At 40.5% G+C, this 25,549-nt stretch overlaps 2 protein-coding genes across 9 annotated transcripts in view; both read right to left on the minus strand.

Moving 5' to 3' along the window:
* Positions 1-114: 114 nt before the first annotated feature.
* LOC125689003 (kinesin-like protein KIF28P) lies at positions 115-19,783 on the minus strand. The gene is made up of 21 exons (XM_048935729.1): positions 19,538-19,783; positions 18,593-18,796; positions 17,619-17,654; positions 16,311-16,535; positions 15,869-16,023; positions 15,275-15,386; positions 14,556-14,623; positions 13,694-13,836; positions 12,512-12,639; positions 11,746-11,950; positions 10,827-10,881; positions 10,328-10,451; positions 9,630-9,774; positions 7,942-8,060; positions 7,114-7,221; positions 5,416-5,690; positions 4,404-4,538; positions 3,593-3,759; positions 3,088-3,194; positions 2,264-2,414; positions 115-2,039 (listed from the first exon to the last, which is right to left on the minus strand). The coding sequence occupies exons 1-21, from the start codon at positions 19,781-19,783 to the stop codon at positions 1,822-1,824; spliced, it is 3,126 nt and encodes a 1,041-aa protein (XP_048791686.1). The 3' UTR covers positions 115-1,821.
* A 2,530-nt stretch (positions 19,784-22,313) lies between these two features.
* AHCTF1 (AT-hook containing transcription factor 1) overlaps positions 22,314-25,549 on the minus strand; it is a 52,919-nt gene continuing 49,683 nt past the window's right edge. For 7 of the 8 annotated variants that reach the window (XM_048936562.1, XM_048936565.1, XM_048936564.1 and 4 more), the window contains exons 34-36: positions 24,800-24,927; positions 23,708-23,814; positions 22,314-23,084 (exon numbers count right to left, since the gene is read on the minus strand). In XM_048936562.1, the coding sequence (XP_048792519.1) occupies positions 22,892-23,084; positions 23,708-23,814; positions 24,800-24,927 (428 nt within the window). In that variant the 3' untranslated portion in view covers positions 22,314-22,891. The remainder of the gene's footprint in view (positions 23,085-23,707; positions 23,815-24,799; positions 24,928-25,549) is intronic. The other variant, XM_048936569.1, reaches the window with a different exon arrangement.

The raw sequence follows: 25,549 nt of genomic DNA on the forward strand, positions 1-25,549 counted from the left end.
TCATTTTTTTTACTTATACACTAAAGGCTACCTGAAGGTCCCATGGGTTAACTTATGGTAACTGAGTAAAAGGGAGACAAATGGTAGAACAAACTACTACAGGTTCAAAAACTAAAATTAGGATCGTAATTACATGTTATTTTGCCAAGAATAGCATGTACCACAGCTGAAAGGATGTGCTTGGGAGTACAGCTTTGCTCTTTATCCAGGCCAGATGAATTACACCTCTCAGTCTCCTGGCAGCAACATCTAAAGGAGTAAGGTTGGACACCAGCCACTTAGATCTGAAGGGCTATGTATTAGCTTCATAGCTAACTTTAACCTAGTGGCTATATATTTTTAATGTAGGCACAGAAGAGCTCCTGTGACTTGACAACATGTATTGTCCTTGAGATGTCCATCAAGCAGCCTTGCTCCTAGACAACCCAAAATTGAGCAGCGGGTTTTAGAAATAAATAGCCTGTAAGCATCTAATATCTTTGTTGATACACAATTTTGTTCTTCAGTTGCAGAAAAAAAAATATACCAAGATCTGAAGAAATACATGTCTGCTCTATAATTAAAGTCTCCTAGTATGAGATCAAAAACTTTGATCAGCATCTCCACAGCTGTTATACTAACAATGCACTGTGATTCTGTAAGCTGCAAATTAGGCCACAGTAAGAGGCAATAATGATCAGCTACTAACAAAAGAAACATGTTATGTGTTCTTTAATACTGTCAAGGCCTAAAGTAGTTGTTGGATTAAAGTTCAGATCATGCCACTCCTAACTCAGATGCCAGAACTACTGTGCTTACAATATTACATTGAGCAAAGTAGTACATATTGGTTTACTGTGCGTTTCATTTCTTTCCCTTCCCCCCTACAATCACATGAACAGCTTTTTCCTCAGGTAGGGTTCTAAGCCACTGGTGCTTTCTGCCCTGGGTGATAACAGTTCACAACAGTCTAAAGGCCCAAAAAGTTGTTACAAATGTTTCCTAGAGAAATGTCCTAGCCTGCCTTTATGCATGCAGATTTACAGTACTCAATACAAGCTTGCTCAAATGACTGATGGAAGTTGGGATGGCTCTCCAACTCCGAGCTGTGTTTTAGGCTAAATACTTAATGGGCCAAAGCAAACTCATGTTTAGGTGTTTCTGTTTCTGTGCAGAGAAACCTTAAGTGGTGAAAACCGTAAGATAATACACCAGTTTAGGAGATTTTCTTACCCTGCATAACTGAAGGTTATACAGAGAAGGAAAAATCAGAACAATACAGTGTTACTGGCAAGAGATGGGGCTGTTGAGAAGTAACAGGAAGAGTTACAACACTTGCTAAAAGGTCATGCTGAGAAAGCCAATATTACACAATAAATTTCCCTTGCCAGCTTGAGTAAATAATAGCTTCGTTGTCAAGCAATCTGGAAGATTTGCTGAATAGTGAGCCAACCATGGTCGAGGAGCCAATTTGCATCATTCTGAAGCAACTTTATGAACAAGATGATGACAGCATAACAGCCCTAAAGCACTGAGTAGATACACAACACGCTTGGTTACAGCACGGCTTCCTTGGTAGGCAAACAGTTCTGTAGCAACATGCCCATTTGAGTTTGTTCAGCTCTCTTGGTTTTAACCTGCAAGTCAGACTACAGAGTCTGCAGGCCTAGACAGTACCTCTGGTCCTGTTCAAAACACATGGAAACAACGAGTTTCTCTCCAGAGTAGGAAGCCTACTGTAGCACTACCTCAACAATCCTGCGACTCTGTGATACCTTCATTTTCACATTCCTGAAGTTTTTAAGACAAAATTCTTTAGAATTGAAGAACAGCCTCAGATGCTTAAACTATTGCAATAAACGGACTTACTGATGGCCTGGAATGCTTCAGCTGAAGGAACTGCTGTCTGACTACACTCATGTTTTGATAGAAGGTCTTAAGGGCCTTGGCAAGTTCTGCATCACAGCTGGTCCGATGGCTGCACGTCTCTTCAGCATCTCTTGATGACTCAGACTGCTTCATCACCTTAATCACCTTGGTAGGTGACTCAGATTTCTTCTCTAAAATAGAAAAGATTACATTTTATTAATAAACTAAAAGTGGTAAATCAGTTCTGAATTTATTGCCATTGAAAGTAGCAAGCTAATTTCCTTTGTCAGAGGAAAAGGAATGCCAGTGAGATATCAATTAACTTTCTGTACAGTCTACATCCTGGAGCGGTGCGGGTAAGGAAGAACTGTAGCAAAAGCATGCAATACTGAGACAGTTTGTGATGGGCACTGACTTTCACGATGTCCCACGTCCCATTTCTTCAGTTTGTCTTTAAGAAGAGCATTTTCTTCTCTTAAAGCTCTGTTGAGCTCCCTCAGCAGCTCTGTCTCTTGTTCCATCTGCAGCAGTTTCCGGTAGAGTTCAGGCACTTCCATAGCTGCATCCTGTGGTGGTGTTTTTTTTTGTTTAGAAAACTGCAGTTCAATTAATTATCACCAAATCTTCATTCATTCTGTCTATCAAAAGAACTTGTATGTAGATAAATGGATGTTCCAATGGGTAATGGAATGTTCTTCAGGATATTGAATTTTGAAAACAAATTTTTCAGTGGCTTCAGATGGACATTTTTTCCTTCACTAGTTTTATTAATCCTTTAAATAAACATTCATTTATTATTTCTCCAACTGAAAAGTCAATGTTTGATGTCCTGTTGTTGTAGAATTTCACTAGCAAAAAAGCAGCAAAAGAATTTCTGCAACTACTAGGGTAACTTAGCTTTATCATCTCTTTCTGAATGCCTGTATGTATTTACGTATATAAATACCTTCATCTGTATTTATACACAGAGAAATACAAATACATTAAAAATACATAACGATGCACTGTGGTGCTCCAGCAAATGTGTACTGAGCAGCTCAGCTGTGTAGTAACTCAGCTCCCTGCCAGGCTCTGTCAGCCCAAACAGTGCTCTAGAGTGGTACACCAGGAACACTCAGCATGTATAACAGAGCACTGTGCTCTGCTCAATCAGATGCATCCCTGCAGCCCCTGCTTGTTGCATATTCCCATTAAAATCAAGTGGGCTTCTCAGAAAGTGGTGTCAATAAGTACACTTACCAGACCAGCATGGCTTGCAGTCAAATCTTTGGGATTATCAATCACAACGGTGCCCTCAGCTGTGAGCAAAAGGCCATCAAGTGAGGAGTCCATCTCCATGCAACCTTCTGCAGCAGAGTAAAGACAGCGCGCTCAGGGCTCAGCCAGCACATGTTCTCTGCTGCTGGTGCCCTTACTGAACATTGTGTGCAATATTTAAGGTGGAAATAAAAAGTCTCCTCTTAAGCTCTGAATTCACGACAGAGAGCCTTTTCCTTAAAACTTCAACCAAGCTGGAGGTCAGCATCCTCATTTTAAAATGAAATCAGGAAGTCACTAACCATTTTTCATATCCCAAATTAATATTTTACTGAAAAGTGCGAGTAACTGAGCTGTTCATCCACCAAACAAACAGTTCTGCATCCATAATTATGGACAGCATGGTCTGATTCTATCTCCAAACCATCACTGAATATGAAATATGTAACGTACAACTTACAAAAGTGAAAATTTTGGAAAGAAATACCTTGGAGGCCCCATAAATCAACAATTAAAGCATTTTTCTGTAAATAATTCAGAAATTCATAGGAAGCTTTTAGAGCTGAGAAATGGACTGTTTCTTCTATCTTCGGATTGATGCTTTCCCAGACAGGCTTTGTGTATAAGCACCGGGGAAGATCATAAACTCTATACCTAAAGACATAAAATGCAAGCATAAAAAAAATTAATTAAAACCCAATTTGGTCTCTGAAAAGGCCAGCTATTAAAACAGACACAGAAGTTGAGCAGCAACAATTACTGTAGCATTTCAAGGTCAGCTCTTCTTTCCTGCTTAATAAAGTGCCCTGTGCAGTCATTCAGCACCCACAGGACATGTGGAAATATCACCGTACTTTATTAATGTTCAGTACTTATTGTGTTGACAGGAGCAGCGTGGCACTCTGTCAAAAAATGCACAAAAGCTTTAAAATATTCATAACTCCTTTGTTTGCCCTGAGACCTCCAGCTTTCTGCCCTTTCTATTCAGTAATCCATGGGACATTTCTCCAGCTCTACCCCAGCCATTTCTCTGTGGATAACAAAGCCATGAAAAATCCTTTTCAACACAGAGTTTTTAAAAGTGGGAGTGATTTTTTTAGGCCAACACGACATACCTTCTGTAGTTTCTTAGATTCAAGGTTAAATTCTTACTGCAGCTCAAAGACTCAAGCTTAACAGATAATAGGTTATATGGGCTCACGACTTCCAAAGGAGCAAGGCTAAATGCGCTGTCAGTTTCACCAAAAGCACAAAGTGGCATTATGCTGATGTGGCAGGGAAGTGGTGCAACACAATACCCGATCTGAATGCCTCTTCCCACAGCACCTCGCAGCCATTTGACTCCAAGGCACTCTGCAATGTGAATCTGGAAATCAACCCTTCCTTCCAGCAGCTCCAGCGGATCAATGATCATCTCGTCCTCCCCGAAAAGTCTGCCAACAGAAAGGAACAGCTCAGTGTAAGTGACCCAGGTCATCGATCAACACCAAACGGGGTGATAACAGAAAGGAAGGGGATGCTGGGGTTAGAAAGGAGAGCTGCTGTTATGTGACATGAACATGTGGATAATTATCCCTTAGTAGCAAACAAAATGCCAGGTTTATGTGACAGCTGGCGTGCTGCGTTGTTGGTTCTTTTTTAATCCCCCTGCAGATCTCCAAGATAGCAATGTAACCTTCATTATCAGATGTTATGACACACAAAACAGCAGTGCTTGAAAGAGAAAACAAAGAAGCCCAGAAGGACAATATGGACACAAGAACCATTCAAAACAGAGGAGGACTAACCCAAATGTATTTTGTCATATAATTATTTCCTCCCTCAAGTGAAGGAGCTTCAGTGTTGACCGTAATGCACCTGAACTAAAAGCAACTCAGTGTGATATGCTAGCTTGCACATTTCCAGGTGTAAAGGAAGGGCATAAGGACAAGGTGCTGGCATATCAACCTTACTGCAGACACTGCAGAAGGACTATCTGGCTCTGGCCATCCTGTGAGATGCCAGATCCATCTGGGAACAGGGACACAGCTGTCAGGCAGCAGGGCTGAGACTGTCAGAAACTCAGTTCCTGGGATCCTCCAGAGCAATTCAGCAAAGTCAGAAATTTCTACTGACTGCCCATCATATTATCTAATGAATCTGGAGCTGATCTGCACTCACTTAGACCAGTGAGATCTGTCTCCCTCTTCCACATTGTGCTCATGATTTCCAGCTTTTATTCCCAGTTAAGCATTTCAGCAGGTGGACTTCCCAAGTTCCCTTAACCAGGAACGACCAACAGACTTCAGGACAGAGGCTGCGGACGGTTACCTCCCATCACTGAAGCACGGAAACAGGTTTATCAGAACGACAGCCTCTTCCAGTCCCTCAGAGTTGAGCAGCTCAGCCCGTTCCTCCAGCCTCATGCGGTACGCCAGTGCCTGCAGCCAAACATGTGCAGATCCCACATGGACAGCTTCCACCGGGTCCCAGAAGGGATCACTGTCCTGATTCACAGCTGGGTTCTCCCCTTCCAGAAAGCGCTGGTAAAGCTCCTCCATTAGGAACTTCCTGTTAATGAACTTGGCCTTCGACCATACCCACACCTGTGAATGAAGTGACTCAGTCACGGACACAGACAACAGCAAGGCACCCCTCCACCTATTTACGTATGACCAATGTCATACATGACCTATGTATCACCAAGCTACCTCGAAGTTCATATAAACACAGCAGAATGGAGGAGATTTTTGTTACAGACGTGTACGGAACTTTCACCCACAATAAAAAAGTGTGGGGCTTAAGACTGCTCCAAGGAGAGATCATAGATTGTGTAGAATGGAGATTTCAGAGATTTATTAGAATACAACTACCTCTCATTTTCCTTTCAGCCCAACCAGTATTGCTCATTAATTTGTTTCTTCCGCATTAAGATAATTTTCACTTGGCCTTATTTTCCTTTGCTTCCAGCTTAAATATTATTTGCTCTTACAACTACTACTGAAAATCTAAATAAATCACTCTGTGTGGATTTAGGCTCCTCCTGGTTCCATCACTATGTTTTTAAAGAACACAATAAGAGCATGGCCTCTATGACCTAAGCTTGGTAGAGGCTAATTTTATGCAAGAACAACTGGAAATGCTTTCACAAGAAAGCAACAGCATTACACATTGCAGCTTTGATGGTTTGAAAGATTAATGGACATTGATGATGGCAAAATGAGGATAAGTTACATTATCAAATATTCCTGTAAGCTGACAATTCACGAATTAGAATGTGTAATCAATTATGAGTGTGCTATTAAATATGTGAAGTGAAAATACAAAATTGCTTTTCTTTGTCCATCAGTGGAGAAAAACCTGTTGTTTTAGAACAGACTAATAAAGCTCCCTCCTGCAATATTTAAAAGGTAAAGCATGGTTGCTAAGCAGCCAATGATCAGCTGCAGTTGAGCAGCAGAGCTGAAGGGGTTTCAATGACAAGGATGCGACCTGGTGCTCACCAGTGGCCACAGAGACCCAAGATAAGTGAGATCGTGGCAGTGAGTGCCTTCATTGTGAGGTTCTCCAACAGGTTCTCCCTGCCCTGGTCCGTGTCAAATGTGCCTGTTTCGCTCCAACAGGAGCACCCCCTGTTGAGAAGTTCGGCAACAGAGAGTTTGAAGGTGGCCAAGCGTACACAGAAATGCCAGGGCAGATCAGCCATATAGGAGCAGAATTAATACACCTCAGGCATCTCCTGTACATAATACAAGCTACCCAGGAGAATGGCTGTCCCATGAGCAAGCAGTACATCGGTTCCTTCTGAGAAGGAAATAGATCCAGCAATGGCTTGGGAAGAGAGTAATTCATGCATGGTGGTACAGAAAATGGGCATCAAGGAGTGGGAGAGTAGAAGAGCAAAGCTCCATTAGGGCACAGCACAGTACTGCAAGGATTCCACAAGAATGAGCATGCAGCACACATAATCTTTATCTTCTCTTTAAGCCTTTTCTTAGCACATCAGGCTGACTTGTTCTGCCTTCTTACCTGCTGTGTAGTTTCATGTGTCACTTTTACTGTTATTTCCTTTTGTAGGTCATGGCCTCTGGAGTCTGATAAGGCCAGATTTTTCACCTTCAATTCAAATTTGAGGTCCTATTAATTAAAAAAAGTTTACTCAGCACATTCATACCCAAGACACCTTCAGTTATGCAAGTTAGCAATATTTTCATTTAAAAGCAATACCAGAGATTTACACGATCCTACTTAAAGAAGAAATTCTCACCACAAAATTTCTGCAGTGCTTGGATTTGACATCCCTGCTATTTCAAATGTTTGAAATCCATTCGGAATGAGGCTTCCTTTACCTCCCCCACTGACACAGTACTGACAAAGCACTCTGCCATGAGGTTGCACAGAGAAAGTAGAATCTTCATCCTAATCATTGTATTCCCATTTTTCTTCAGGAAACTTCTCCAGAAGCTACATAGTTAGTTTAAATGCTCCGAAGTTATTATTGTCCATTTAGATTGTCCTTGGATCTATCTCATTATTCCAAAGTTACGAACAAGCATGAGGAGGAATTCTCCCTTCTTGGACCTCTTGTTCTCTAAAAAGTACAGAATCCACTGCTGTTTGCATATTTATACAGCACAGTGGCCCTGAAACACTGCTGACAGCCTGCACTCCCAGATTCACATTTACCCCATGTCTACTCTCTGCCCATGAGATGGTGGGGGAGATTGGGAAAGCGAAAGAATGGAGCAAGTGGAAGCCCAAAAGCAAAGGGAGATGCTCTTACAATTCTTCCTATTCATGCTCAGTAATGTGCAAAACAAGTATGACCCACAGAAGCCAAGGAGAAGCCCTTCTCACCTTCCTCAGCTCCTGGCTCATCTGATTCACCTCCTCCACCAGCGGCATCAGCTTGATGTAGTCATGAAATACAGCCAGGACGCTGGGATCTGCTCTGTCCTGCCCACCGCTCACAGTGCCTTCAAGAGGACATGAACAGGAGAGGTGAGCAGGCTGCCAACCCCTGCAGGTAGCTTTAGAGGGGCACTTGTTCTCAGCCAGAAAGCAGTGAGAAGCCCCTTGTCAATGCCACTGCCCTTCCCCAAGCTGGACATCCAGCATCCAGCCTGCTCACGTCCCATAGGGAGAGGGGCAGTGCAAGAGCTCACTTCCAGAATCAGACTAAAAAGCTGATTACAGAATCATTAGAGTTGGAAAGACCACTGAGATTATCTAGTCCAACCACCAACCCATCCCTACGATGCCCTCTAACCCATGTCTCTCCGTGCCCCACAGTTCTTGAACACCTCCAGAGATGGTGACTCCATTACCTCCCCTGGTAAGCCTGTTCCAGTGCCTCACCACTCTAAGAAGTTTCTCCTAATATCCAACCTGAACTGGAACAACTTCAGGCCTCTTGTCCATCATTTTATCTAGGAGAAGAGGCTGACCCCCATCTCACTGCAACCTCCCTTCAGGCACTTGTAGAGAGCAATAAAGTCTCCTCTGAGCTTCCTCTTCTCCAGACTGAACATGCCCAGTTTCCTCAGCTGTTCCCCAAAAGCCTTGTGCACCAAACCGTCTGCAGCCTCACTGCTCTGGGCACACTCCAGGGATCCTATTAGAAAGTGGGCTTCAGGCAGAGGATTTTGCTGCAGGTATATTTGGAGAACTGGCTCAGCCCAGACTGAACACCTACAGCTTTGGTGACACAGCTGAACATGAGGCACAAGATTCCCTCAGAACAGCCAGTTACACCCAGGTGCTCAGATAAGCGTTCACTGCACCCCTCACTGTGCGAGTGAGAGCAATGCCATGGAGCATCAGGCATCTTAACTAAGTCCTCTGTGTGCCCTCAGCTCTCCCAGAGCAGGCACTGGGTTGCATCTCAGACAAATATCTGGAGGCAGCAGCATGATTATGCCGACTGCTCTCTGGTGCTGAACAACTACTGCTTCTGTGGGGATGGAGTAACTAAGAGAGAAATCTGAGAGCCACTTAATAACTAACTCAAAATGGTTGCACAGATTGGTACACAATAACCAACAACACACAGCCCCAGTTTCTTTAAGAATGATAAGTACCTGAATGCGGCATATCTACAGTAAATACTCTCTGGATGTTAGGATTGTCTATTTCATATTTACAAATCAAACATTTTACTGGACTAAAAATATTAAAATGGCTTGCAGGAAAGTCTCATTCTGAGACAAAGGGCAAATGCACACATTACTATTTAGGAACACAACAGTATAAACAAGTAACAGCTACTAGACAAGCCTTCATGAAACAACATTCAAACTTGTAAAAGAAACTTAAACAAAATACATTTCTCTTTCTATTGTAAGCAGTAGATAGGTATCAAGCAATTAGCGTGACTCATGTCTGCTTCCATGCAAAGCACTGCACAATCTCCAGCCCACAGCAAGAACAGTGTGCGAGGTGCAGAAGGACAAGGCAGATTTGGAAGATGTCTGCACATGATCCAAGGTGATGAAACGTGAGTCCCCCAGAATAATGTCACCCCATGCACAAGCAGTGATGCTTACCGAGTTTATCCATACCGAAACCTTCCGCTGCTGCCAACTCAGATTGAAAGAAATCGTAGTCATATCTGCTCAGGTCCTCCTCTGTTCTTTGTGCAGGTGGTCCGACATAGAGGTAAGCGCTGTTTGATCCCAAAATAACACGATCCTGAAAGGTTTAGACAAAGGATGCCCCAAAGTCAGGGATACAACATGTCAAGTGTCACCGCATTCAGTGGTCAGTAGTGGATTTCTCCTTCTGTGAAAGAAGAACAGACTACACCTTCACCAAAGTACAGTAAGAGTTATTATTTCCACAAAGTCCTCTGGCAAGGACTGATTAACTACGCCTTTGTTTGAGATGAGCATGGACCCAGCTAAGATTCATTTGATGTCTATTGATTCAGGTCTGTTGTGTTCATTGTGTAGATACGTGCACATGATTTTGGGCTAATGATTAAAAACAAGAAATTGCTTAAGACTTCCACAAGAAGGGCACAGAAGTTATCTGCATCTGTACCAAAAAAGTCATTCTGAAGCTGAACAAAGATTCTGACGTCCTTCAGAGCAAGACTGCTTCATTGGACTGATTTTAAATGAATAAATAAATAAAATTTACCTTCCCTTAGATTCTGCTGGAAGACACAATGCTCATTCTAAACCTTTGGTTTGGATTTGTGTTTTTTTCCCGTCAGAGTTTTATATTCAAAGAAGATACTCACTGAGTGCTGCAGTTCTGTTTCCCCTGTGATGGTCACTCCATTCACAACAACCTTGCACTTATCCCGTGGCACCAGGGTAACTCTGCCATCAGCATTTGTAAACGTTGCATGCTTGTCCAAAATGCTGAAAGATGTTAAATTTTCTTGTGATTCACTTCTTGTTTTCAATTTGAGAACCATCATAGAACACTAAATCATAATTTCAAAGATGATACATTTGGGCTGCCGCTCAAGAGGCAGAGGGGCTTTGTTCTAAGTGCCCATTTGGCTTCACATCTTTACCATTACAAGAATGGCAGCTCCTAGAAACATAAGAAGCTCATTAGTCATATGCTACAGCCTTTCACTTCCCATAAAAAGTTCAAAATATTCATGTCCCATGTTCATGCAGTTTTTATTTTATTTAAGAAAATGTAATAAAAATAAAAATTTAAGAACTCCAAAAAGCAAGAGGATCACAATAGCAAATTTCTTGTTTTCTATTCGTTAGCGTACTTACCCCAAACCTCTTAGGATTATAGCATTTGAGGCTGATTGACCAACATCACAAGTACCTTAAAAAAAAAAAAAAAAAGAGGCATTTTCCAATATAAATTGTATGCAGTTTACACATCAATATGTAAAGAGTGCTGAAGTTTTTTTCATTCCTTTTTACCTTTTCTCCTTTGCATCAATTGAAGAGCTATGCCTTTCACTCTAGTGTTACTACTTGAATATGACAATATAGTCAGTTATTCTCTCTTTAGAGACAAGACTCGATCATGAGAAACAAAAAGGATTCACTCCATGTGGCCTCTGGGTCAATGCATAAAAATAATTACAAATGTATCTGGGAGCCCTCAGTAACTCCTGGGGTACACTACCAGCAAATGATGGAGAAGCACATCCAGACTAAATACCCCATGTGCAACAGAGTACCAGCTCCACAAATATCATATCTTATTTCTTTTAACTGTAGCCCTAAGTCAGGGGAAAAACCAGCAAATAACAGCCTACACAGGAGTGGATGCTCAGGCAATAAGGAGGAAGGCAGGAGGAACGTGGTTAGTGTCGGATCACTGGCTTGCAAAATGAGGGCTCATATTTTCAAATTAACATTCTTAGGGGAAGAAGTGGACAACATCCAACAGACTTGGATGTTATGACTTACTTTTCTATTGTAAATGACTTATTTCTCTAGTGCATCATAGCATTTTTTGCAATAGAAACACTTCTCACAGTAAAATTCCTCAGCTTGCTCAGATCTCCAAAGGAGCACATACTTAATAGTGAAAAAAGTTGCTAAGAGCTTAAGAAATAAAGAAAATAATCCTGACTCAAACAGTTGAATTTCCTAGTGTGACTAGTCTGTTATGTCAGAGTGGAAGCACAGAAAACACCATTCATATGTTGACTTCAGGACTTTAAAAAACATTTACCGTCCTGAATGAAATGCTTGAGAACCCATGAAAGCTGAGGATCTTCATTGATATTCAGGAGATATGGGAACTTCTCCATCATCCACCTCTCCTGTGCAAGAATTGAGAAATATATTATTTCAGTGGGTGAATCTGAAAGCTTGAAATAACAGCTAATGTTACACATAGAGGTCCAGTTTTGGGTGTTTTGGTTTTTGTGTGTGTGGTTTTTTGCTTTTTTTTTTTTTTAACAAGAAAAATCACCATACAGCAGCTTACTTGAGAACATTCCTCCCCTCCCCCAAATATAAATGCCAAACACTGAAGAGGACTGCATTCTGATACATATTCATAGCCTCCAAGTTTATAATATAACTGGCTTTAAAGAGAAAATCTTCAGTTCTTTTTGTCGAGGACTTTGAAATGACACAAATCAGAGTTAACTTGACATAGCTCAGTGCATTCACAGACACATTTTATTTAAGTAATGATTCCTTAAAACTGCAAACTAAAAGTCAGAAGCTATAATGTACAACTGGTGGCAGAAGCAGACAGACTACTCTGTTATCTTAACTCACGCAAAATTCAATATGGTATCGTGGAGCCACAACCAAGGACTAAATTATCATTAGTTTTCCCAAGCTAAAAAGAAGGTTGTGTTGGGGCATTGCTGGCAGAGAAGTGTATGAACTTATCCGAAGCATGTGGACAAATCTTAAAGATTACAAGACAGGAAAAAACATCAAACTAAAAAGACTGGAGGTTAAGGCATCTGGAGCCATGATGCTGGGACACTGGCCTGCGTCATAGCAGAGTACTGCTGCTCCCACTCCTGCCGGGCCTCTTCCAGCTGAGCCTCCCATGTCATCTGTGTGCTCCGTGGCCACCCCTCACTCTCAGCCAGCAGTTGCAGCTCTGCTGAAGAGAAACAGCTTGAACCTAGGTGTCTCAGGTGAAACCTCATCAAAAGAACTTGCAGATACCAGTCAATTGTGTGTTTCCATCTCTTCTCTTAGCTCTGATGTTTGTCTATTCTCACCTTGCTATAATCCCTAAAGCTGAAATACTTTCCACCCCCGCCTGTTGCTGTTGTGTCCTTATTTAGACTTGTTTGAGGCTTTCACCTTGAGCAAACCATCAACACCCGATAAGGGGTCTGACTGTGAGCAACGGCATGTTCCTGCACCAGGGATGCAAATGAAAGCAGGGACTCTTTCTCAAAGGCAGAGCTAACATTTTTTTAAATTATTTTTTTAAAGCAGCATCTGTTTTGATAATGTCTGGGGGGAAAAAAACAGCCCATATCACAGCTATCAACTGCTGCTTACACACCAAGAGGCAGAAATACAACGGTGCTGTTAGGCTGTCTAAACAAAGCAGAGGGTGAACTGAGGGGGCAAGAAGAGCGCGCCCTTTGTGGGGCTGCCCATCTAGGACAAGGTGTTTGGTAGGTGCCATTCTCAAGTGCTACGTCTCAGGGACACAGAGTCCTAATCAGACAGAGGAAGGCTGCTACCAGCACACATCCTCCTGTCAGGGTTAATACATGCCTCCAACACTTTGTGTCCTCTTCTCTTCCCACATTTCAGCTTGCGATTTTGAACTACTTGGAATGGTACAGCAGGGTCAGCATTTTATAAATGCTTGGACTGCCTCTGCCCCTCTGATTCATAGAATCATAGAATCAAAGGTTGGAAAGGACCTATAAGATCATCTAAGTCCAAGCATCCTTCCATTACCCTTGCTACCACAAGCCACTATACCATATCTCATAGCTCCTCATACAAACACCAATTGACAAAATGACATCAATTTTTAAGAAATTCACCTGTGGATCTATGTCAGCTTACTTTCCACAGTACTGCTTCCACATCACAGGCTACCAAAAAGGTCTACTAGCGTTTTGGGAACTCAAAATCTATTGTTTGTCTATATCTACCTGTAGCTGTATTTATGCTGAAATACATACGTGCTTCATCAGATATCGCTCTCCCTGCGCTCCCGAGCTCAGCCATTCTGGACAATAGTTTGTTATTTTCAGCTTTCAGCTCTCTTATCAGCTTTTTGGTAGGGCTTGCATTTACCACTGCTTTGTTCCTGATCTTTTTTGCCCTTTTCAATATGAAAACACATAAAAGACAAAACAAAAACAAAACCACGGTCTCAGCAAGGGACAAGATTTTTTGGTAAACATGGCTTTTTTTCTCCCTCTTTTGTTATTTTCCCTGTTCAGAAATATCTCATGCAGCTCTGGAACTTTAGAAGCTAAAAAGAATCTGATGGAAAATTTGCCCCTGGGCTGAAAGCATCTGACATGCTTTCTCCTACTGCTACAGCAATCACAGAGCTAGCGCTTTGGTTTTGCCCCTGCCAGCCCAGTACAATCCTTCCCTTCTCCATCTAACCCTATCATGCACACGAGAAAGCAATTCAGCTGCTTGCAGAACTGAAGTGGCGCTGGGAATAATAAATCTCCCACTCCTGACACCTGCTGGCAGGCAGACTGCTGTGGGAGCAAGATCTCTGAGCTGCAGACAAAGCCCAACTGAAAAGATTGCAAAGGAGGAGAACAGGAGCCACCTACTTCAGAAGAGAGACTGAGGGAAACAAAGAGTTTCCTTTGTCATGCAATTCAGTTCTTTAAAAATGTGTTATTCATGAATAAGAATGAAAAATAATCTCCTAAAATGCTGCTCTACGTTATTCACAGATTCACTCCTCCACCATCCTGAGCCGTTGATCAATTAGAATTGGTACCTTCTGTCATTCTGCCCAACCATCTGACTGTAATTTGCACCAAGACCAGAGAGGAAAACATTATAGAAGTGCACCTTTCAGCGTATCTTAAGGTTGACAAAGTTTCTTCATAGCAGATGTCTGCTGGACTCAAGGCTGCAATCTGCAAACATATAAAAGTATTTACTGCCCTTAGATTTTGAATGATGTTTAAGTAATTATAAATAATTCCAAAAGTCAGAAAAAGATTCACATGGGAAAATATACAGCTAAGTCCTGAAACATAGACGGAGAGTCCTAGAAATCTATCTGAAAATGTACTCTCTAACATTTTTGCCAGAAATGAGAAGGCAAGATGAGAAAATACAGGTGGTTTAAAAAAACAAAAACAAAAAAACAAGTAACTAAGGTGTCAAAATCCTACTGCCTGCAGCTCAACTCAACAATCTCAGAAATACTTCAATAGTTCCTGTACAAGTAACAGTTGTAGAATGTCCTCAAATCTGTTCACATCATCATCACTAAACTAAGAAAGGTAGTATTACAAGGAACTCAAACTGTTTTATGACTACGAGCATATAAAGCCAATGTGTTCACACATGCAAATTTTCTATTCATGTTTTCCTATCATTTCAGGGTACTTTAATATACACATATATTTATATTCCTTCAAAGATGCTGGAGTACACAATTCACTTGAGACAAAGCAAAGATTCTATGGAGATTCATCCTACTTAGGAATGCAACATCTGGTCCACAATACAAACAAATGATCTCAGAAATTGGGAAAAAATATTAAATACAATCAATTTACCATGATTGTCCTGCTGTTCCCCCCAAGAGCAGATTGCAAGAGTTTAGTCAGCACTGAGTCCCTGTACGGGATATGCAGCACTTTCTTTCCTGTTGCTACCTCAGCCAGAGCACTACAGGAAAATAAAGGGTTGAACAAAAAGGGATGAACAACAGAAGCGTACATATAAAGGCAATTTTAGGAAATAAAAGACAGCTAGATCAGATACTGCAACAGATGCATTATGGAAACTAAAAAAAAACCCAACAACTCTCATTCATACATAACTTAAGTAATTTATTGTTAAGAATTTCATACTAAAAGAACTGCTCTGAATGGCTCAGTTCAGAGTTTCAGAAGAGCCTGGACATATGGCTCACTGCACAGTGGTCCTGTTAGGCTGCTTCACCTCTGCCACTGCCTAGAAAACACTCACAGGGCATGAAGCCTGGAAAAACAACAAAGTAAATGGAGAAATATTTTTGTTTCCATGTGCTTATCATTAAGTACTTCTATCCACATGGCAAGGAAGATCTCAATGGAGAGACAGGTTGTTTCATACATAGAAATTTGTTTTCTACCTCACAGACAGGGATATTAAAAAATAATGACTACCTGATGACATTCCCTAATGTAGTTAGGCTTAGATTTACACGTGTTCCTTCCTTCAATCTGTCTTTTTCAGATCCTGATGATTTTTGCCTTTCACTTCCTGCCAGGTCCACCAGATTGATAACTGACTGTTTAGTGATAGCTTCATCTAGGAAAATCTGTTAAAACACATCATCAACACATAAGGAAAGGTCACCAAATCAGTGCTTCAGATACCATCAAATTACAGAAAAGGATACCCTGTGCAGACTCTCAGAGCGTTGTGATGTTTTATTTACCAACATTGGCACACTCCAGAGCAGCAGTGATGAACTGCGTGTGTCAAAACTGCAAGCAGTCATGGCTGGCCCAGCAACCTGGGGAGAGGAAACCTGACACATACTCACCCACTTGCTCTGTGGTGGCAGAGGTAAGAAACACAGAGGAAGCAGTGCCTTCACGCTACCTGTTTGAATTGGATCGTGATAACCATGTGGGATCGACTGCTGGAGGCATTCATGGTGGTCGTAGCTGTTGTTCTCATCTTATTCCCCTGATCCATTAACCTCTCAATCTGTGCGTAATTATCACAAGGCACCAGCTTCAAACCATCCACATAAAAACCTTGCTGCTGGTCTTCTCTAATCTTCAGCCCTCCAGGCTTCCTCGTCTTAGACAGCAAATCTATTATCTGTGGAGAGAGATTTATAGTTAAAATATTCTACTAAAATAAGAAAATATTTCTCCTAGTAAAGATAGAATAATTAAAAGAAAAAAGACAGGATACAGCTGGCCACGTGGTAGCTGTTTTAGCTTCACCACATCTAGAAACTCATTCCCGAAGAGTTCCACTTTGCAGGAAAGTTTAATCTATATTGCAAGTTCATAACTGGAGACTTAAGATGTCTGCAAAATTATTTAATTAGTTGTTATGAGAAGTTTAAAAAAGCTTATTCGACGGACTGTTTGTTTTCCTGTGTTTTCATTTTTTCCCTCTCTTTCTTGTCCACTGCATCAAATCTGACTGAAATTGGCCAGATGTCCCTAAACTAATGAGAATGGTTCAGGGGAAAAAATTTCACAAACAAGTGGCAAAAATGCATAACTCTTAGAAGGAAAGCTACAAATGCAATCCTCTGAGACATACATCATCTTCAAAACAACCTCCTTCCCAACAGGTTACACATTTGCAATTGCTAACATCTCCTATGCCTGCCAGTACAAGAAGATAACATGAAGAGAGAAAGGAAAACAACGTAAATAAAAATGTCATCTCTTTAATCACTTTTTTTTTTTACTTCAAAAAGCAGCCAAATACATAAAGGAGAAAAGAAGTGGTGTGCAGAGCAGCCAGGGATGCTGCTCGCAAGGGGCTATGGTGGCAGCTAAGGCCTTCTGCCTAAATCATTGCTGGCTTTGCTGCACAGATTCCCCTTGAACTGCCACTGTATGGAGAAATGTGACCCCCCCCCCCCCCCAAGGCTCCTACAAAGGACAGGAGCCCAGTTTTGGTCTGAGATACACCCAGTGTACCTCTCACTGTCCCATTCCAGTAGCTGGAAAGCAACATAACTTATGAACCTGAGAAGACCTGCTACCAGACCCTCATGTAGCTCAACAGCAAAAAGATGCTGCTGGGCCCAGATACTGCCCACACGCATGAGTCATCATGCCCAGTAGGGTCATGTAAGGAGAACAAAAAGTACACAGAAAATACATAAATGTACATAGAAAACTAAGATTTGCTAGTACCGGAACTGAGTGAGATCATTACCTGTTCATTATAGATTTCCAGCATGCTGAAAGTTATCTGTTAGGGTAAGAAGTAACAAAAAGGTAAAATGCATTTGAAAAAAATCCTTGGAATGGATTTATTTGTCCCACTGTAAAAATAACGCAGGTTACCTGGATCAAAACCTCCCTTCATCCCAACCCATTGTGTCATTTTAATTCAATCAACTATTTATCAGATACGTAAAGTTTGATCGCAACTGTGCTTCCTCTCCAGTATTTTTTATCTTTGCATATATAATCCTTGTTGCTTAGGTAGGCTATATCACAAGATGCATTTCAATAAGCATCCAGATAAGAATAGTTAAGATCAAACATTAATTTTTGACAGAACTATTAGCTGGCAAGGTGACAGGGAGCTTCTAGGAAGTCTAGCAGAGGGCCAAAAAGACGATGAAGGGCCTGGAGCGTCGCCCTTATGAGGAAAGGCTGAGAGACCTAGGACTGTTCAGTCTGGTGAAGACTGAGTGGATCTTATTATTGTTTACAAATATCTAAAGGGCACATGTCAAGTGGATGGTGCCAGGCTCTTTTCAGTGATGCCCAGTGACAAGAAAAGGGACAACAGGCAAAAACTGTAACACAGGACGTTTCATACAAACAGAAGGAAAAACTTCTTTACTTTGAGGGTAGAAGAGCACTGAAACAGGCTGCCCAGAGAAGCTGTAAAGTCTCCTTCTCTGGAAATATCCAAGACTCTCGTGGACGTCTTCCTGTACAAGCTACTGTAGGGAACTGCTTTAGCAAGGCAGTTGGACTTGGTGATCTTCAGAGGTCCCTCTGATCCCTATGATTCTGTGAACTTCTCATTCAACATTTGTATAGGATTCACTAAAGTTTGCACAGCAATTTGTTCCATATAGCCACTGTTTCTAATTTTACTAATCTGAATTTAAAGTCTTCAGAGTATAGTCTGGAAAGATCTTGGAAATAAATTGCAATTTGTGCTAATCTCACCTGGTACTGCCTGTTCTTTTCCTGACTTTGGATTGCTTTGCAGAGCTCTTCACACACACTGGGAACCAGCCCTCTGTTTGCACCATACCCAATCATGGAGTAGCTCTTCCCAGAGCCGGTCTGGCCATATGCTAGAAGAGTTGCATTGTAACCCTGCCAGGCACTCTGCAGCACTCCTTGGCCAAGATCACGAAAGACTTCTCTCTAAAAAATGATCAAATACACCATCATCAAAGGTGAACAGGAAAATCCACACACAAGTGCTGCTATCTGGTAGGAGGGTCCCCACTCAGAGTTTAAACAAATGGTCAGTATTTACAAACACACCTAAGAATAGAGAGTTCCAGGATAAAAGAAATGTAATTAAAAAGTAGATAATGCTTCAAAATGATAAATAGAGAGATAGCAATCAAATGCACTCATAAAATGACACGTCCCAAGATGGAAAGAACCCACAAGGATCATTTTGTTCAACTCTGAAGTGCTCCACTCCAGACCGCCAAAAATGCAAACATTATGTCTGCCCTGGGCAGCTCGTTCTGTGCAATCCACCCTCCGGTGCAGAACCTGCTCCTAACCCCTGACACAGCTCCATGCTGTTCCCTTTAGCCCTGTCACTGTCACAGAGCCCTGTGAGGAGCTGCAGCTGCCATGAGGCCTCCCTTCAGCTCCTCTGCTCTGGGCGGAGAAAACCCAGAGGCCTCAGCTGCTCCTCACACAGCCTGCCCTACAGACCCCTTCACCACCTTCATAGCCCTCATTTGGTTACTTTCTGATAGTTATACACCCTTCTTACATTGTGGTACCCAAACCTGCACAAAGTGCTCAGCTGGAACGTTAATCGCAACGAAAATAAAGAAAACAAAATAACAAAGATAAACAGCTGGTTTACAATTGCGTATTACTTACATCTGCTGTTAGTTGGCTCCTTGAATAAAATCTTACCTGGCCTGCATAACTGTTAGATCCCGCTGAGATGAGCATGCCATTCTCATCCTTTAAAAAGCCACTGTGAGACCAATAGGCCAGGTCAAACGTGAAGGTTTTCACGTGCCCTGGGTTCCTAGGATCATAGATGCTTGTACTGTTGGAGTCCATAGAAATCACACACCTACTTCCTGCGTCCTTCTCTCTCTGTATCAAAATCATAATTGCTGTGTCAAAATATAAGCAGTCATCCACTAACGTCATGTTTTAGTCTGGATTTAGTGGCTGTCAAAAGCAAAACATTTGCTTCAATTCTCCCTCATGTTACAACTTGAACTGAATACTTTCACCAAATTGAGCTGCTTTTTTAATGAAAAAACTCATATTTCTGTCAATTATCTGAGATAACTCAGTGAAACATCTTTACTAAAGCACGTCCTGACAAATGCCTTTTTGACAACAGCCTGTAGCTCTATTCATGCTCAAAATCCTTTCATGAATATCTCCTACTGTTTCCTGACCACAGAATCTGCCATTGCATCTTTTTCATTCTGCTTTCTGAGAGGTGAGAATATTACACTGAGGAAGTCAGTGTTCTACTGGAATTTTCTTCGGGGTCAAGGCCCCAAGGGTACAGATGCATAATTTAGCTTCAGCTTTTAGCTGCCATTTTAGCAGGAGTCTCAGCCATTTTTTCAGCAAACAAAAACAAGAATCCTTAAGCAATGAACTTTCGTGTAGAAAAACTTTGTAATTGCTCTACTCAGTGATAAGCAGCACAGAATAATCCTCGGGAAATTTTGATCTTGTTCACAGTAAGGCCTGCTGTGCAATTTCTTAGGAAGAATGCTTCTCTACCCCCCTAGGGCCTTCTGCTTACATCCACCGCAATGCTGTACCACAGCTCTCTTACAGGCTCCTCAAGGCCCTCTGGAACCACAGCCACTACTTCCCTGAGATAGACTAGCAGACATCTGCAATTCTGTCAGATGACTCCATTGCTCACCAACACACAAGAAGCCACCTTGTCTTTTTAAAACTGCAGTCTCCTCCGTTCCTCCTCACTGTTCAAAAAAACATGTGGCACATACACTGCATATTCCTCTCCATTATATGCAACATCATCTCTTCCACTCTTGCCTTCAAATACTGATTGCGAGTCAGCACAAAATAAACCAAGTAACATCTATTGTCTCCATTTCATTATACTGCAGTCTTTATCCTGTTATGCTCTTTGTTTTCTCAGACTGTTAGAAAAAAAATGATTTAAAAAACCCCAGAGCTTGCTTTTGCTTCCATTTCTCTCTGTGTCCTTCAACATTCTCAAATCTCATTCATTATTATGCCAACACTCCCATTCTTTTTAAACTCCCTGGGCAATCTGGGAGTTTAAGCTTCCAAGAAATGTAAATTGAATGTAAGTAACTGAATAAAAATGGAGAAAAACATTTTAACATTTAAAAGGATTAAAAATCTCATGCCAATTTTCTTGTATTACCATAGCTTTCTTTTTTCTGCCAAAGCACTGCCAAGTGAGGGTAATTCAGCTGAGCTGATTATAAAATAAAAGAGGCTAAAAATTACTACAAATTATTGCTAAAATTGTGTGTTCTCATTCATTGTATTTTCATACAAAAATAGTACCTAAGTATAAGGAAGTATCATAAAATGTTGCTGAACAATCTCCACCAACAAGTCAGTCAATTCTATCTGATCAGGAATCCAAGCACATTGTAGTTTTGTGCACTACAGAGCAAATGTTCAGTTTGAAGTCTTTTCTTTCCCTGTTACAGTATTGAAGTTCAATCTTTTGCCCATTTTCTGAGCTACTCGCAGGACTTAAAATGTACATTTAAAAAATATTCTCATAACTTCCTCTCCTCATCCTCTTCAATCATATGTACATTGTAAATGAAATTTAAAAAAATATCCAGAGTAAATAATTACTAACCTGACTGAAAGGTCTCACTCGAACTGCCACTTTCACACCGTCAACATTTGGCATTTTTTAAGCAGCATTCAGTCATGAATGCTTCCAAGAAGCAAAATATTAAAGTGCATGCAGCTACTCCCCTAGAATGTCCTGTTCTGAGACACAAAAGTCATGGCCCCGAAATAAATTTCTTTTACACGCTTAGTCTATTATTAATACATTCATTCATTATGTACAAGGTGTTAGTTAACCAATAAATTATTTCTTAAAGTAACTGTAGTAGCTTTTACTAATCGAAAAGTTTAATGTCAGGTTCCACCATTTTGTAGTCTTCAAAGTTGCATCCATATATAAATTAACATACATAAAAAATAATCCATTGTCTAAAAGACTGCACATCAAAATAGTACTTCCATGTCTACTTTTAAAAGAATAGTCTTTTTCATCTATTCCTACAAACTGAAACCTCATAGAGACATTGACTCTGTAGCCTAAGGTTGATAATGAGATCATTATTCAAAAATACGGTTTCTAATTCTGTACATTTTTGTACCTTCAGTGTTGTGATATGCAGGCTTCAAATACTGCAACATGTTTAGACAGTAACTATTTAGTAACTATTTCAAGTATAGTTGCTTTTGTATTAGTCTTATGAAAATATTTTGAAATTTATGCCAAAATTGTGTGGGCAATATCTCTCTAAATTTGATACGCTATTGTAAGCATCAACTCCTCTATACAGCTTTTTTGCTGACAACAAATTGTAAAAAATAGCAAAACATCTGAGATGTGATCTGGTTTTATAAACGAAGAGCAGCTTTCCCAAACTTTAAGACAAATACAAAAAAATATTGCACAGCATAAAATACAATTGTTTACATTTTGACTTCAATACAGTACAGCTTAACCATGAACATAAAGAATTAACATTTTGTATTCGGGAACCCAATCATTTGTTCAAGGAGGTCAAACATTATCTATAAAATTTAAACTAGCATGTTTCAAATGTTTAGTTGGTACAGTAGTTCTAAACAAACTTCTTAAAAACTTTTGGCCTCACTTTTGAGCATCACAAACTCTCGTAAACCAACATTTAAATTTCTGAACAGTACAGGCTATTCAACCCACTATTCCCTCAAAAAGCTATCAGACAGTAAGCATATTGTGAAGTATACATTTTTATTTAACATTCCTAAAATAGGTTGTATTTACATATTATATAAATGTATGAAGTCTTAATATAAAATAGAAAACTGCATTGACTGAGGAAATCATACTCCATATGGAGTTACTTATTGAAGACCATTTGTTTATGAAATTTTACAATAATTTATATAAATTATCTCTTCCAAATTAGATGATTATTTTTCCTTTTTACTAGTCCACACAATTTTGATGACTTTATAAACAGTGGTGTACATTACAAACTTAAAAAACAGTTACAGCATCTTCCGGCGCACAACTGGCTTTGGAAAATTAGACAGTCTTTTTTTGTTCTTTCGTACAGTCTTCTCTGTCGCATCTGTGGTTTCTTTCTGTTTGCTTCTCATTTCATCCACTGGAGTTCCAAAAGGAGAAATGAAATTTATTTCCACTGGTGGAGGTGACCAAGAAACTTCTTTTCTCGTGGTTCTGCGAACACAAAAAGAATCAAATTGACTTTATAACCAACAATATTAAGTAGAGAAAAGTGGAATTACAAAATAAATACCAACAAATTAATATCTACCTTGTAGATTGGATTAAAGCAGAATTAGTACGTTAAAAAGCTTACTCTTGCTTCCAATCCTTCCACATTTCTTCATGTTATCTCAGTCACTACTCTTAAGAGAGAGATTTTAGTGACTTTGCAGACTTTTAAAAGGTTAAGTGTCTTCAAATAAATTGTTTCCAAAAGAAAGCAAAAAAACAGGTCCAGAACCAAGACATTCTCTTTACTCACTATCTGGCCCCTTCCTGCTTTATATGAGGAACTAAAGACCTTACAGGTATATGATTTTCAAGATGGAACCAGATGACATAAGAGGACACTGAGTAACCACAGGGAGTAACTTTTTACCACTGTCCATCCCCTTTTTCTATTACCATTGGAACACAAAATCATTAAGTGGGGAAAAATGCGCTTATCAGACCAGCAAGCTGGACTGGCTCTTAAAGTGAGGGCAGAGCTACACAGCCAAATGGGGCAGATGAAATTAGGGGGCTAAGAGCTGAATCACTACCATAATAAAAGTGTTCAAAAAAAAATTATGTACTTGCTTGCTTTCTTCACTTTTGATCTTGCAGGTCTACCTCTCTTCAATTTTTGTTTTCCCAGAGATTCTATGGATTTGATTTCCTCCTCTTCTTTAGTTGGAAGCTCCTGCATTAAAGCAACAAGAATGTTCTTAACATGAATGTATTCTTACACTCGTAAAGAATACAAATGAAGGTTTACTGAAGTTATTATAAAGTTACAACTTATAAAGGCATTACAGTTTTTCTCTGAAAAAATAAACTTCCCATATCAAATTATGAAATCATCCTAAAATTCAGAAATAAACAAGTAACACACCACAGTGACCTAAAGTCACTGTGCCCTCTTTTAAAGCTAAGACAACATTTATTAGTTCTTAACCTACATAGATACAAAATCAATTTTTGTAGCTAGTTTTCACATAACAACAAACTTGTTTAGCTTATTAAAGTTCTCTTTTTAGGTACATAAGGGCTGCTGCAAAAGTAATGTTTCCAGTTTTATTATGCTGGTCCACTACATCAGAGACAGCTGTTGATGGCATGTCAGTAGAGGGTAAACCTTCCCACCAATATTCCATTCCATTTTGTTGCCATGTGACAGATGGCAGCAAAGGGACAGTCTGACAGAATGACATCTGACATGACAGCATGTATGAAGTGAAAGCGTGTCACCAAATTCCTCCATGTGGAAAAAATGGCACCCACTGACATTCATCAAAGCTTGCTGAATGTTTCCAGACATCTAACGGTGGATAGAAGCACAGTGAAACAGTGGGTGGCACATTTCAACAGTGACGACAGCAGGTCACCTCTGCTGGTGCAAATTTCTGCAAGCATGGCACACAGGCTCTTACTCATTGCTGGCAGTAATGCATAGCTAACAGTGGTGACTATGATGACAAACAATATTCTGGAGCTGTGAATTTGCTCTAAGAAATGGAACAATAACACTCTTTCAATCTGTTGTAGTTTCCATGGCAATAAGTAGGAGGCATTACTTTCAGAGCATCCTACTTGTTTCCAAGGAAAAAGGCAAGGCGTTGAGAATAAAATTTGAAAGAGACACAGAGCAAAGTAAAAGATGTGACACAACTACAGTTTTAACTCACCGGTTCTTCCACAGTGTGGGGAGTACTAGACACATTTTTCCTCCTTGACCTCAAAAGAGGAGGTGAAAAGACAAATTGAGAAGACAAGTCTGGGTCTAAATCCTGCACATGTTGGTCTGCTTTTCCAGCTAAAACAACAACGAATTGTTAACATGCATGTACACTATAAAGGAAAGAGATGTTAAATTACACCTGAAAATCAACAGTACAATAGCTTCCTAAAATAAAGGGCCCAATCAAGTTTACAAACATACGCTGTCAATGTACTATTCCATTTTAACTGCCTCTTTGGATCTGTTATTTTATAGTGAATGGTGGAACAAGAATAAATGAGTCATCATCCAGAAGGTATTCTGGTCCAGGCTGGATGGGGCTTTGAGCAACCTGGTCTGGAAAGGGGTGCCCCTGCATACAGTAGGGGAGTTGGAACTAGATGACCTTAAAGGTCCCTTCCAATGTATACCATTCCATGAATTTATGATTCTAACATTTCAAAACAAAATTATTCATGCAGTCTAATATAAAAGGAGAAGGCTCAGAGGTGACCTGATAGTGGTCCTTTGGTATTTAAAGGGAAGCTACAAGAAGGAAGGGGACAGTCTCTTTAGCAGAGTCTGTGGTGATAAGACAAAGAGGAAATGGTTTTGAACTTAGAGAGTAGATTTATGTTGGATATAAGGAAAAAGTCTTCTACAGTGAAGGTGGTGAGGCACTGGAACAGTCTGCCCAGAGATGTGGTGGATGCCTTGT

The sequence above is a fragment of the Lagopus muta genome, chromosome 2, assembly GCF_023343835.1.
Source record: "Lagopus muta isolate bLagMut1 chromosome 2, bLagMut1 primary, whole genome shotgun sequence".
In the NCBI taxonomy this organism is placed as follows: Eukaryota; Metazoa; Chordata; class Aves; order Galliformes; family Phasianidae; genus Lagopus; species Lagopus muta.